General features: G+C 44.9%; 4 protein-coding genes across 4 annotated transcripts; 3 read left to right on the plus strand and 1 right to left on the minus strand.

Annotated features, from left to right (window-relative positions):
- Positions 1 to 246: 246 nt before the first annotated feature.
- On the plus strand, positions 247 to 1432 carry I206_103356 (uncharacterized protein; the record flags this gene model as incomplete). Its single annotated transcript, XM_019153407.1, has 4 exons — positions 247 to 419; positions 485 to 505; positions 809 to 1269; positions 1338 to 1432. 4 exons carry the CDS (start codon positions 247 to 249, stop codon positions 1430 to 1432), a joined length of 750 nt encoding a protein of 249 aa, XP_019013568.1.
- A 125-nt stretch (positions 1433 to 1557) lies between these two features.
- I206_103357 (uncharacterized protein) lies at positions 1558 to 4966 on the minus strand (the record flags this gene model as incomplete). Its single annotated transcript, XM_019153406.1, has 9 exons — positions 1558 to 1738; positions 1791 to 2190; positions 2246 to 3136; positions 3188 to 3309; positions 3358 to 3420; positions 3468 to 4427; positions 4493 to 4629; positions 4745 to 4752; positions 4825 to 4966. 9 exons carry the CDS (start codon positions 4964 to 4966, stop codon positions 1558 to 1560), a joined length of 2904 nt encoding a protein of 967 aa, XP_019013567.1.
- A 684-nt stretch (positions 4967 to 5650) lies between these two features.
- Positions 5651 to 10559, plus strand: I206_103358 (uncharacterized protein; the record flags this gene model as incomplete). Its single annotated transcript, XM_019153405.1, has 23 exons — positions 5651 to 5704; positions 5766 to 6064; positions 6122 to 6313; positions 6368 to 6536; positions 6609 to 6728; positions 6781 to 6894; positions 6947 to 7118; positions 7169 to 7241; positions 7289 to 7466; positions 7515 to 7603; positions 7656 to 7926; positions 7978 to 8215; positions 8271 to 8369; positions 8424 to 8563; positions 8618 to 8916; positions 8973 to 9372; positions 9422 to 9541; positions 9594 to 9799; positions 9855 to 9978; positions 10029 to 10153; positions 10206 to 10346; positions 10403 to 10487; positions 10548 to 10559. The coding sequence occupies 23 exons, from the start codon at positions 5651 to 5653 to the stop codon at positions 10557 to 10559; spliced, it is 3720 nt and encodes a 1239-aa protein (XP_019013566.1).
- Positions 10560 to 11242: 683 nt separating this feature from the next.
- Positions 11243 to 13522, plus strand: I206_103359 (uncharacterized protein; the record flags this gene model as incomplete). Its single annotated transcript, XM_019153404.1, has 11 exons — positions 11243 to 11421; positions 11653 to 11688; positions 11796 to 11902; positions 11965 to 12055; positions 12117 to 12276; positions 12338 to 12547; positions 12604 to 12662; positions 12718 to 12755; positions 12814 to 13174; positions 13236 to 13357; positions 13425 to 13522. 11 exons carry the CDS (start codon positions 11243 to 11245, stop codon positions 13520 to 13522), a joined length of 1461 nt encoding a protein of 486 aa, XP_019013565.1.
- Between the last annotated feature and the right edge of the window lie 102 nt (positions 13523 to 13624).

Raw genomic sequence — 13624 nt, forward strand, 5'->3', positions numbered from 1 at the left:
AGTGCCTTGTGCCATGATGTCCCTTGTCAATGTTTGCACAAGATGGCACGACGCTACGCAGCTCTTAGTGTCTTTTTGTTTATTATAGCGGCGCAATTATCGCGAGGCGATGATGACCGTTCAACCGATTTGTCGCACAAAACCTCCACATTGTCTGTCCACCTTGCATATCCGATTACTCGATCCTCCGACATGAAATCACTCAACTTACGCTTGGCTAGACATTTCTTTCGGTCGGCCTTGATAATGCGTTCGAATCCTAGTCACGATCCGTCGACTTACGCAGCTACGAAGAATGAAGTAGGAGTCTTTACTACTACTGGATATTCGGATGATATTAAACCGTTATGGAGATTTAAAAATGCTGAAGAAGCTAAGAAGAGCGCAGAGAGCATTTGGGAAAGATTCGAAAGGTATAGGTATGTAGATTTCCAGCCTCCAACTAATTAAAATTCGGCAAAAATGCTGATGAGGCTCGATACAGAGATGAACGTGATTTCGTAGGGTAAGCTATGCTTTCACTCTGTGCAACCTTGCCTGCCTCGCCGATGATCTTCTCTAATTTGTTTCCAGCTTGCCCCAGTGTTCCGCCCTCACCTTTCTTGTGTCTACATGCCTCTTGTTTCTCCCACACCAGATCTCCCTCTTGCTGCATAATCATCTCGTCTCGACTCGCTCACCTTTGGCCTTTGACATCATCTTTTCGATTTGTAATCCTTTTCCTTTCCGCTCCTCTCATTTCTTTTCCTACGCAGACCCATCTGATAAAAATACTGAATTGGTGTGAAAATTGATAATTGCCTTACAGTATGGACATATGTCGTAAATTTATACAAATGGGTAGGACTCGATCACTACGTTATGCACTAAGACCAGGTGGAAAGAAATATGATCCTTCAACAGGTAAAGAACGTAAGAGGACAGGTGAGGTTTATGATCAAGGTAAATTGGATGGTGCGAATATATATGAAAAATGGCTCGACAAATGTTGGAACGATAAAATATATAAAAAAGCTTGGGAAGATTGGAAAGACGGCAAAATATCTGTTTCACAAGATGATGATAAGGAGGAAGAAGTAGTAGGAAAGGATTTCAAGAAAGATCTTAAAGATTCTGATGAACTTGAAGCAGTGGATGTAGACCGCGATGCTGAGGATGATAGTAGACCAAATACGTCGAAGAAAAGAAAGAGGAAGATCTCAAATGGCGAAGATCAATATGACATTCAAGCTAGTCGAGCCAAAACTCGTGCACATAAAAAGAAGGTTGGTTCGTAACGTTAAGTCCAAGATCTAGATTCGAGTTTTAACCTGAGTCAATGGAATCATGAACATTAGCCCCCAACAAGAACCTCCCTTCGTTGGATTGCAAGAAATGGGCCATAGATTATAGGACCTTCAACAACACCCCTATAGGCGGCAACGCCAATTAGATTAATTGATGCATATTTGTTGTACTTGCCTTCGACTTATTATTATAATTATGAGTATACTCAATCCACTGAATTACTATATTCAATACCGACCGGTGGCTTCGTCTTCATTTCTCTCAGGTAATTCACCACCACGCACCCTCACCTCCGGTGAAACCTTCTCCTGTGTTATTATCGTTCGTGCCATTTCCGGGATTCGCTAACCTATTGTCTACCTCCAGTGGCAAGAAAAATTGCTCCAAGCCTACATATGGTGCCATATCGAGATGATTGGCTGATGCCCCCAAGGATTGTCCGTCCAAGAACCTTTTATAATCATCAGTCAGGATATTCCCTGAAAGGTATGGGGTGTACTCACAAAGGCAACTGATTATCCTCTCCTAAGGTTATACCAGCTTTCTCCATAGTCTCTTGAGCGAAAAGGGAATCGAATTCGAATAATTCAGCGGAATTAGGACTATCATTGATGAACTGATTGGTAGCGTTTCTCAAAACAGCAGCGGAAGTTGGCGACATGTTAGGGATAGAACCAGGAGCTGGACTAGGATAGTATGCTGGATTGACTAATTGTGAAGGCGAGAATGCTGATAAGGCTGAAGGCAGGTCGACTGGAGTGCCCCCTGGATGACCCGGCATGTGCGGTAATGCCATAGTGGTTTTGCTTGGAGAAGGCATCCTACTAGGTGCTGGAATCACCTTTTGTCGTCTCGCTTTTCTTAATATCAATCGAAGAGATCTGGCATATCGGCCGGCCGGAACTGATACACATCTGTAAGCTGGATCATAATTTTAAGCTGGCGTCCAAATACTTACTTTGAGAAAGGACATTAGCCAACTCTTCGATATCTTTCGCGGTCTTCTTCAGATTCAACTCGTGAGGAAACAGTCTTGCAATTCTGATTAAGAAGGAAGCGGCAAAAGCAGCACACACATGGGTGTAATGCACTGCGTATTTGAGTCCATTTCGATAATTATCGCCATGTAAACAGATGTCTAAACATTTCTGAGCATTTCGCATAGCCCTGATAGCTAAAACTCGTTTTTCCTCTGGCATCTTTGCTACATCTGCAGGTTCGCGAATACCTCTCAATAACTGAGAGTTGACGAACAATTCCGCATATTGTCTTTGGATGATTAAAGATTCCCTGAAGAAATCGCCTTTGCCTTTACCAAATCGATCTGAGAGGACGCGATCCCAGTATCGCTCCCAAGCGTCGAAATCGGCATTAGCCTGCTTGAGTCGTTTGAGTGTTCCTTCAGCAATCGGGAGATCGGGTGCGGAAGTAAGTTCGATGTGCAATGGCGATCGTAAAGCTGTCATTTCGACAGTAGAGACCAATCTTGCGTCTGAAGGAATAGACAGAGGATGTTCTAAAAGCCTTCGACATTGATGGATGGTCTCATCTTCACGGATGATAGCTGGACGACCGGTGCCATATGCCATCTGGTGCTCCATGAGATACAGACATAACCAGGTTCTCGATTGGACAACCAATGATCTTTCTTGCTCAAGGTCGGTCTCGGATTTGCCTTTGCCCATACCCGTCCGCAAGAGATGTAAAAAGGAACGGTTGATGCCCATGTCCAGAGCTAATCTGACAGCGTGACCGCCCGGTAGCCAGCCACTGTCCCGATAAGCAGAAAGCAAGATCATGCTTTGGACTGCCTCGATTCTCTGTACAGGATGGAAGAGGGTGTTGACGGCTGCGCCCCAATCAGCGAAGTCTTGAGCTGAGCAGAACGAAAACGGCTTACCAATCTTCTCAGCATGAGCACGGCAGAGGCTCTGCGTAGCACTAGGCGGACCGCCTCCATCCCTCACACGGGCCCCGACGAAGATCATGGTAGTGATACCAAATGGAGATCGAGTGCGAATACTGCTCAAGGTTAGTCAGGCGTCTGGCTTAAGATCAAAAGGGACTTACGAGTCCCATGTGTCAAAGGCGGGGTCGAAACAAGGGATAAAATTGGACGATCCCATATAATAGCTGTGAACTCCATTAGTTGCAGTTTCACGAGCCCAAAGTTGACTTACATCTGAACCATGTCCCTACCCTCTTGTTCAGAGACCAGCCCTTCACTAACAGCATCTGGGAATGCATGAATATGCTGCCTTTTAGGACCAGTATTCGATCCTGGTGCAATAGCAATTGGTGGTAAATTCTGGTACTCGTATATGACAGGACCATAGGCGACAGGATGAGGGGGCACAAATCGAGCTCTCTTGTTCACTTTTTTGTCTTCATCGCCTGATCTTGACCTTTCCAGATCGCTTCCAGATCGCTTCATCTGAATTTCTCCGTTGACATCAGTCGTCTTAGCCTGTTCTTCCCTGGCTCTCTCTACAGCAGCTTCTACTAGTCCAGCCATATTTGACATCTCTCCCAGAGGATTGATGATCTCTTCAGGACCTAAGATATCTTCTGGTCCCATTGACCCTGCTCGAGAAGGAGGTAAAGACATATGGCGGGTATGAGTGTTCTGTTCGACGAGATGATTCACCGGCCAAGGCGGTCCATTAGGATGAGTTCCAGCAGGCATGGTTTGTCTTCTAAGATGCTCATCAAGTATAACTGGGCGTCTGGGAGGTTGCTGGACCGAACCGACATTGTTTGGACGGGCAGCTGAGAAACCGTTGCCGCCTATCCCAGCGTAATTGCTCTGATGGGGCAAAGTGGGTACGGTCAATTGCGGCTGTGCACCGGTGAAAACGTTGCCGTCGTTGGGCATTGTCACACGACCATAAGTATCCATGGCTGACGGGTTTATTGCAGGGGAATTGCCAGGCGGTGCCATAAGCCCGTGAAGTGTAGAAGCTGGCAAAGGGATATTGCTAATCGATGCAGCGTAGTCTGGGGTGGTATTGTTGACATGTACAGGAGTGGGAGCTGATCCATTCGAATTACCTGATGACATTCCGGCTCGAAGCGTAGTGACTAAATCAGATAACGTGTTTTGCATTGCAGATACTTGACTTTCCAAAGATCGAATTCGGCTAAAAATCATTGTTAAATTTATCAGGCTGTCGCTTCATTCCACCAGGAAACGAGATGCACTTACTCTTCCCCGATATTACCATCTCCACTGCCTGGCTTTCCAGGTTTTTCCATCACGCATTCCAATCCACCGTTTCGACAACGTTTACATGGAGGATCATCTGCTCCGACACATCGCATTTTCATTCTTCTACAATTGTTCTACGAACGGGAAGAGATTAGCAGGTAGAATATTTGCGGCAGGTTGAGGCCAAGAGGGTGCATGTTGAGCTTGGCTTCCGGACAGGAACGATGATCAATCAGAATATGTACTCACACAAGCTCCTGCGAAAATGGCAAAAGTCAGTGAACCCGCTCATTATTTGCGATTTGGGACTCTGACGGAAGTTCGCTCACTGTTCACTCGATTGATCACACCTTTACGATCACCTTTTCCGTCCCCTTTACCACCATCATCTTTCTTACTACCACCTTTTGAAGACCTGTGATCATGGTCAATCTCATCTGTTGAAAGATCACCGTCGTGGTCGTGGTCCATATCGGCGTCGACGGCAACGGAGTGAAGGACAATCAAATGGATATGAGCTAGCCGCAAATTACCATAGATCCTGCTATGAGATGACTATGGAATCAGGATTGGGTTGATATTGTAAGGCAATGAAATGTCAACAGCAGATTGATGGATTCCAGCGGAGGCGAAGATCCGGAGTTGTCAGAGTCCGAATAGCCAACGTGACTGTTCTCGACGAGGGAGTTGGTGAGGGTATCCAGTTGATCGAGTAGTGGACGTTCACGACTGCGTCGAAGAATTCTATCTTTTGATGTCGCTGCTCTAAGAGTAGTTTCTCGTGCTACTCGAATAGCCTGTCAAATGAATGAACGCTTCCCTTTCCTTTGCCGACAAGTCACGTGATCACAGCTACTTGAAACATCTGGTACTAGAATATAGGCGCGACTATTCCCCCGAAATGTCAAATGTAGTCTTGCGCCTAACTAGGCTTGAATGCTACTAATCACGCTAGCCTAAGCTTTCGACGCGTCTTGATTCAGTTGACTGGACCTGAGTCGCGAAGCATGAACATTACCGAGGAAAGTCATGTCATAACCTTTCGTCAAAAGCCATATATACCTATCACTTTGCCCTTCTCACATGCACGTACAGCGCTAGCCACTGGAATCAGTTACCCAAGCAATCCTTACTTCACTTTCGTAGCATCGCAAGATGCCTCTCCGTCGATTGGAGCTTTCTAATTTCAAATCTTATCGTGGACAGCAGGTATGTCTTCCTTTCCTCTCTCGATCGCTGAGACTGTCTGCCCACTGATCAATCCTTATAGGTGATATCGTTCGGAGATGCACCTTTCACATGTATCATCGGTCCCAATGGTGCTGGTAAATCCAACTTAATGGATGCGATATCTTTTGTATTAGGAGTCAAGTCAGCTCAACTTCGATCAACGCAATTGAAAGATCTTGTATATCGAGGGCGAAGGGCTATTCAGAACGATGAAGAAGAGATGGATATAGAAGAAGAGGCTCAGCGAAGCCAGTCGGTGTCGGAGAATGATGCCAGAACAGCTTGGGTTATGGTCGTCTATGAAGATGAAAAGGGAAAAGAATGGGCTTTCAGACGAAGGTATGTTCAGCTCGTAGGTTTTAACCAGAAAATATATCGGCTCATTCATGGATCCAGCATATCGGCTGCTGGTGCATCATCCTATTTCCTTAATGGACGATCCGTTGCTTGGAAAGAATACAACGGTCAACTGGAAAAATTCAATGTTCTTGTGAAGGCGAAAAATTTCCTTGTCTTTCAAGGTGACGTAGAAGGTGTCGCGAGTCAAGACAGTAAGGCTCTTGCTAGATTGATCGACAGGATCAGTGGGTAAGTTTCTCGGATGCTATTATGATGTTTAAAGACTGAATGATATCTCGTCAGTTCCCTTGACCTAGCACCAGCATACGAAGCTGCCAAGGCGTCTCAGGAAAAAGCTACCGAAGCTTCAACAGCAAACTACGCCAAAAAGCGAAGCATTATTACCGAAGTTAAACATTTCAAGGAGCAGAAAGATGAGATCATGCAATGGGAGAAGCTGAGAGATGCGAAGGTATGTAATCCTCCTGGACTCAAGGTCAGCCATTCTGCAAGGAGGACTCGGAGCTCATGGCCTTATGATCAGGATTTGCTGGTCCAACGGCACGCCCTCTGGAAGCTTTATCATTTGACCAACGAAATCAACGAATCGACGGAGAAGGTAGAAGAAGCTAGTAATCAACTCGCAGAATATCGCACAGCAGCTGTGAGAGCTTTGGAGTGTCTACTTGATGAAAATCTACTGACGAGTAATACAGGAGCGGGACGATCGAAAACTCCGAGACGCCAAGAAGGAGCAAGCTCAAGCTCAACTGAACGTCAAGAAACGGGAGGCGAATGTAAAAAAAGCTGAGAAAGCCTACGAGGAAAAGGTGAGCTTCTGACATGCCGTCCGCGGAGTGCTACCTATTAACGCGAACATAGAAACCGGAACTGCTCGAAGTCGAAACTCAGATCGCTCACTCAGAGAAGAAGGTTCGAAATGCCAATCTCCTTGCTGAGCGAGTTCAGAAAGATGAGGAACGGCAAGCTGAAGCTTTGGCAAACCTGGAACAAGGTGCCGAAGATGTCGGCCGTCGCATGGAAGAAGCTGGTCGTAAGTACTGCCTTGTATAGCAGGCTCCCGGAATCCTGACATTCTTATAGAGAGACAGAGACAACGAAGTCAAGCAGCTGGTATCACCTTGTCTGGTGCGAATCTGGAGGAATATCGAAGATTGTAAGTATCCATTGCGTCAATGGTTCACACGCTTATGAAATGTTCAGGCGAGCTTCTGCGAACCTCCAGGCTGTCAACGAAAGACAGCAATTGGAAACGCTTCGTCGACAACAAAAGACCTTACGAGATAGTCTCTCTTCAATTGAAGATCGCATCCAGCAAGCTCAAAGGCAGCAGAACAAACTTACTGCCGAGGTGGATACCCTAACTGACAGGGAAGGAACAGTAAGTCATTCCCGTATCCCAAACGTGTAGCTTCTAAAAGTATCTCAGATTTCCCGGAAAGTTGAAGATATGAGTGAAGAAAGAGAAAGGAATAAAGGGCAACTCGATCATGCTCAAGCTGAAAGACAAAGGATTAGGTGAGTCAAATTTGGCTTTTTCAGGCGAATTTGTCAACTGATAATTTCGTAGTATGCGAGAGACCGAAATCAATGAGCGATTGCAAGAGACCTACAACAAGCTCTTACAAGCTGGTGTTGATAAGAGGGAAAGCGAGCGAGAGGCCAAGCTCAAGGAGACGATCGCAAGTCTTAAAAGGGTCTTCCCTGGTGTACACGGTCGGATTGTCGATTTATGTCGACCAGTCGCCAACAAATACGAGACTGCGGTCACTACCGTCTTGGGTAGGAATTTGGATGCGGTTGTCGTGGAGCACGAGAAGGTTGCCATTGACTGCATAGAGGTGTGTGAAGCGAAGTCTGAAGTAGGAAGCCAAAGCTAACGCTGCAAACAGTACATGCGAAATCAAAGGGCAGGCCAAGCGACATTCATTCCCCTTGACACTATCCAAGTAAAAGCTGTACCCGAAAGACTTCGAAACTTCGTCAAGGGTGCAAGACTTGCAATCGATTGTATTGAATACAATGCTAATGTCGAACGAGCAATGCAACATGCGTGCGGAAGTGCTCTTATATGTGATACAATGGATATCGCAAAGTACGTTTGCTATGATAAGGGTCAAGAGGTCAAAGGTGAGATTGCTAGGGATCTCTTTGCACTTGATCGTGCTCATCGGCCCTGTTGTAGCTGTCACCCTAGAAGGAACCGTGATACATCGAAGTGGTCTCATTACTGGTGGGCAGGGCTCTGGCGGAGCAAGGTCATTCAATGATCGCGAACTCGAAGGTGAGCTAAACTCGTATTTGCGATTACCACTTTTGTACTTACACTTGATTGAAGCACTCAATCGACAGAAAGAGGGCTTCATTGCTCAATTGCAAGAATTTCATCGATCGAAGCCAAAAGAGAAGGCCGATGAGAGCTTATTGGAGAGTTTGGCACGCCTTGATGCGGAACTGACCGTAGCTAGGGATGATCTAGTAAGTTGGCCGCTAAATGCACTGATATCAATGCTCATCGCGGCACTGTGGCAGCAATCGACTCGAACCCGCCTAGCTGGTCTGAGGCAAGAGCTTGAACACATCACTTCCACTGTCAGCAATCTCAACCCAGACCTTCGAAGGCGTCAACGAGAGGTCGACGATGCAGAAACTAGGCGACAGGGATTGCTTGAGACTATCAATGAAGCTGATGATGGGGTGTTTGGCGACTTCTGCGAGAGAATAGGGGTCAGCAATATCAGAGAATACGAAGATGTACAACTGAGAATCGCTAAAGAAGCTGATGAAGCTATGGAAGGCTTTGCTGCTCAACAAGCAAGGATCAAGCATCAGTGAGATCTTTTTGGCGCTCGAAGTAACAAATGCCATTTGCTGATCAATACTACAGAATTGATTTTGAGACCACTCAAGTTAACAACACTCGAGAACGGCTTGCATCCCTTCGATCGACCATTTCTAGGGAAGAGCGAAATATAACAGATCTTCGAACCACCTTGCAGGACCTGGAAGGCGCTTTGACGGAGTTGCAAGAAGAGGTCGACCGTCAAAGGGGTAGATTGGAAAGAGCTAATGAAGCCTATGAAGAAGTGATAGTGAAAGTGGATGGGGCTAGAGATACCGCCCGTAGAACTCAACGCACCTTGGACAAAGCGCTCAAGGAGATCTCAGTGTGGAACGATGAGATCGAGAGATCAGGATCAGAAAGGCATGCGATATATAGAAGGTGTAGATTGGAGGAAATTGACTTGCCCTTGCTTCGAGGTTCACTTGACAAAGTCCCGCTTGAGGTGAGTTTGAGTAGCTCCGATCTTGGAAAGGTATTGACATTGCATACAGGCCCCTGTGCGAGACGAAAGTGCTATGGATGTTGATGAAGATGGTACACAAAGACCGGTGGAGACCAATGATTATGGTATTGAGCCTGATTTCGATAATCTTGAGGATGAAGATAAAGAGGTGAGTACAAACAGCTTTCTCAATGGGAGAGTGCTCAAAGCCGGCTTTTTAGGAGAAGTCGGAAGACGTTGGGCGGGAATTCGAATCTCAAATTGCTAAACTCCGAGCGGACCTGGAGAAGGTGGTGCCAAATATGAAAGCTATAGATAGATTGAAGGACGTTGAAGCCGGTCTAGAAGAAGCTGAAGAAGAAGCAGAAGAGACGAGACGAGAAAGCAGGAGAGCCAAGGATGAATTCCAATCTCTCAAGAAGCGCAGGTACGCCTTGGTCCAGTCTTATACCTCTCGAACATGTAGCTGATGTATTGTTTAGATGCGACTTGTTCTACAAGGCTTTCAACCACATGTCTGAAAATATAGATAAAATCTATAAAGATTTGACAAAAACTACCAATCAAGTCGGTGGTACTGCTTGGTTTACTCTCGAAGACGCTGAAGTAAGTCATTCTTCATTCCGCTCAATCGACGAAGCTTACAGTTCGAGCAGGAGCCATACTTGAGTGGTGTCAACTACAACACAATGCCTCCCGGAAAAAGGTTCGCCGAAATGGAGCAATTATCAGGAGGAGAGAAGACCATGGCTGCTTTGGCTTTACTTTTCTCAATTCATAGGTACGTTGAAGGAGTATCGAATAACTGCGTGAGCTCACCACTATGGTCACAGCTATCATCCCGCACCGTTCTTTGTGCTTGATGAGGTAGACGCCGCTTTGGATGCTACAAATGTCTCCAAGCTTGCTCGATATGTCCGAAACCAAGCTGACAAAGAGGTTCAATTCCTCATAATCTCGCTGAAGAGTACCTTGTCAGTACGCGTTTTTCTATTATTTGTCCGTGTACTGATCATCCAACGTGTCATAGATATGAACGTGCAGATGGTTTGGTCGGTGTGTACAGAGAGCAAGAAGGGAACAGTTCAAGAACGTTGACATTGGATCTTAGAAAGGTGAGTTGATCATCAGGGTTTGAACAAGGATCCTTCTCTAACCCTATGATTTGAGAACAGTACGCAGCGTGATGGGAACTCTGAATTTATCTATATGTATATAATTGTAAATTATCTATGCGATGTAAGGTGTATGATGAGTGATGTTTTGAGATTGTCTTTGATGCATGTGCCACAAGAGCGAGTGATTATGGAAGGAGGGAAGGGATATGAATGCTTGGTAGGAAGATGAATTGCCCTTAAATTGGGATGCGGTAAGTGATTTGGGAAAGGGGGGATTTAACCGAGGAATCAAAATCCAAATAGGAAGAGACGTCATTATTTTACCTGAATGAGAAATTAAACTACCAAACCCTGCTGCATACGAAAGATTCAGATTCCCAAATATCATAATATCATAATCATCAAGCAATTACCGCATGTCGGCATCTCTTTTTTAGGTTATATACCTACATATTCGAATTTGTGCATTCAAGTCAACACAGAATATAGTCATTTTCATAGAAATCAGTACCTCAACTTGGATCATCCTTTGTTTATATACTCACTATCTTGGAATTTGAACAAGGTTAATCAATCTCAAAGTTGAGATTAGTTGAAAGTCCACTGTCATTCGCTAGTAACAATAAAATCACAAGTGATCCTGTTCAACTTGGAGAATTTCCGCCAAGCGTATATATATAGTACACCTTCTCTTTGAGCTGGTCTTCAAAATAACTCAATCCTTCTAGTCGATATCTTCGTTTCTCATCAAAATGCCATTACCACCAATTTGTACTACCTTCGAACCGTATTTCTTGCTGTCAGATGAAAGGTTACATGATATAGTTAATCATTTTAGAAAAGAAATGGAAGATGGTTTAGCAAGTTATGGAAAAGACGTAGCTATGGTACCTAGTTTCGTTACTGGTGTACCAGACGGTTCGGAAGAAGGGTAAGTCAATATTCTGCTTTTTGCTCTTTTCAGGTATTATTGACCTGTAATGAGGTCTTTCATCTGATTGACCGGAGATAAACATTTGTTCTTGAATTCGCTCGGGCGTAAAAAGGTACAAGAGGAAAGATTTGCATCAGTGATGATGGTGATGGTCGTCATGATGACGAATTGATTAGCGTTATCTTAGTGCATAATTGAAAACTGATGAGTTTGGCCTTGCCTTTACAGAACTTTTTTAGCTTTGGATTTAGGTGGTACCAACCTGTAAGTGTCATATTTGTCTCTCTATCACTGCCTTATCACGGGCAGATAATATGCAGCAGCTCTGGTAATCTGACTCAATCATTAACGCTGACTCTGGTAATGCTTAGTCGAGTATGCGAAGTCCGTTTATTTGGTCAACACAAATTCGAGATTAAACAACAAAAATACAAAGTTTCAGATGAACTGAAAGAGGGAGAAGCAAGAATCCTGTTTGGTGAGCTATATAGATCATTATCAATTTAGTAGAGACAAAAGCTTACCGTCTCAACTATAAAGACTATATTGCCGACTCGGTTGATGCCTTCTTGACTGAAATTGGATCTGATATCTCCTCAAATGAACCAATGCATTTAGGTTTCACCTTCAGGTCAGTTTCGATATAGCACTCAAGCGATGTAATCAGGCTGACAATGTTTCTGGCAATACAGTTTCCCCGTTGAGCAGACTGCTATTGACGCTGGTAAATTGTTGACATGGACAAAGGGATTCAACGCCAAACACGCTATTGGTCACGATGTCGTTAAGCTCTTACAAGACGCTTTTGACAGAAAACATATACATGTCAGGTGTAGTGCTTTGGTGAATGACGTGAGTTAGACCCCTTTACGCCGATGATTTACGCCAATGTTGATTGCGTACACCTCATTAGACTGTAGGAACCCTCTTGTCACGTTCGTATCAATCTGGACCAGCACTCATCGGAGCTATCTTTGGTACCGGTACAAACGGAGCATACATCGATAAAACCCGAACAGTGCAAAAGCTTGGTGAAGATAAGATCAAACAAGCTGAAGCTGGCGGTGAACATGCTGGGCAATTCATGGTAGTGAATACGGAATGGGGAGCATTCGATAATGGGGTGAGTGGTTTGAGGAGCATTGCTAAACATACGAGCTGATTTCGACTGGCGCTCAGCGAAACTGCTTACCCGTATCACAATTTGACAACAAATTAGATCGAGAAAGTATCAACCCGTAAGTATCAAGTCCACCAAGCCTGGGCTATGAGCTAAACTAGGTCATCTATCAGCCGTAAACAAGCGTTTGAGAAGATGGTATCAGGAATGTGTGAGTGCCGTGGACCCGATCTGCAATTACAATCCTTACTGACTTCTTCGGGCTTTAGACCTTGGTGAAATTACTCGAAATATACTATTGCACCTCATTGACTCCTCAATCCTTTTCAACGGGTATTCGTCGAAGACTATCAACACTCACTACGGTTACGATGCTGCGTTTGTATCTGCCGTGGAAGGGGCCAAATCTCCCGAGGAGGTCAAGAAATTGATCATAAGCCAATTGGGTGTTAAAGAGGAACACATAGGAGAGGGTGATGCTGAAATCGTGCAATGGGCAATCCGAGTGGTCGCCATACGAGCAAGTAAACTTGCTGCGTGTGCAATTGCGGCGGTCGTGCAGCATACAGGCAACGACAAAGTGCCAGAAGGTGAAGAGGATAAAGGTGTAGACGTTGGTGTAGATGGAAGGTGAGCGGTTTTCACGGGCTGCTCTCACAGAAATTCATTGACGATTCCAATACTATCGCAGTGTTGCTGAATTCTTACCGAACTTCTCTGAACGAGTATCGGAAGCTCTTGCTGTTTTGTTAGGTAAAGAAGGAGGAAAACGGGTTAGAATGGGTTTGGCGAAAGATGGAAGTGGTGTTGGAGGTAAGCTTATGTCATGTCGCTTTCAGCCTACACGTATCAGGCTAAAAAGTCCCACCACTTCTCATAGCCGCTTTGACTGCTTTACAAGCCAAGAAAGCGATGGACAAACGAACAGAAGGGAAATCACATTCGCAATTTGTACCCGGAAAGAAAGGTTTCAATTAGCCGTCATCTACAATCCAGACTTATTGCTCATCTCGTAAATGTTAGATTAGCGTTCCACCCATTGAAAACGTAATCACCAAAGATAAATAGGATCCTTTGTAC

This window comes from Kwoniella pini, chromosome 4 (genome assembly GCF_000512605.2).
Source record: "Kwoniella pini CBS 10737 chromosome 4, complete sequence".
NCBI lineage: Eukaryota > Fungi > Basidiomycota > Tremellomycetes > Tremellales > Cryptococcaceae > Kwoniella > Kwoniella pini.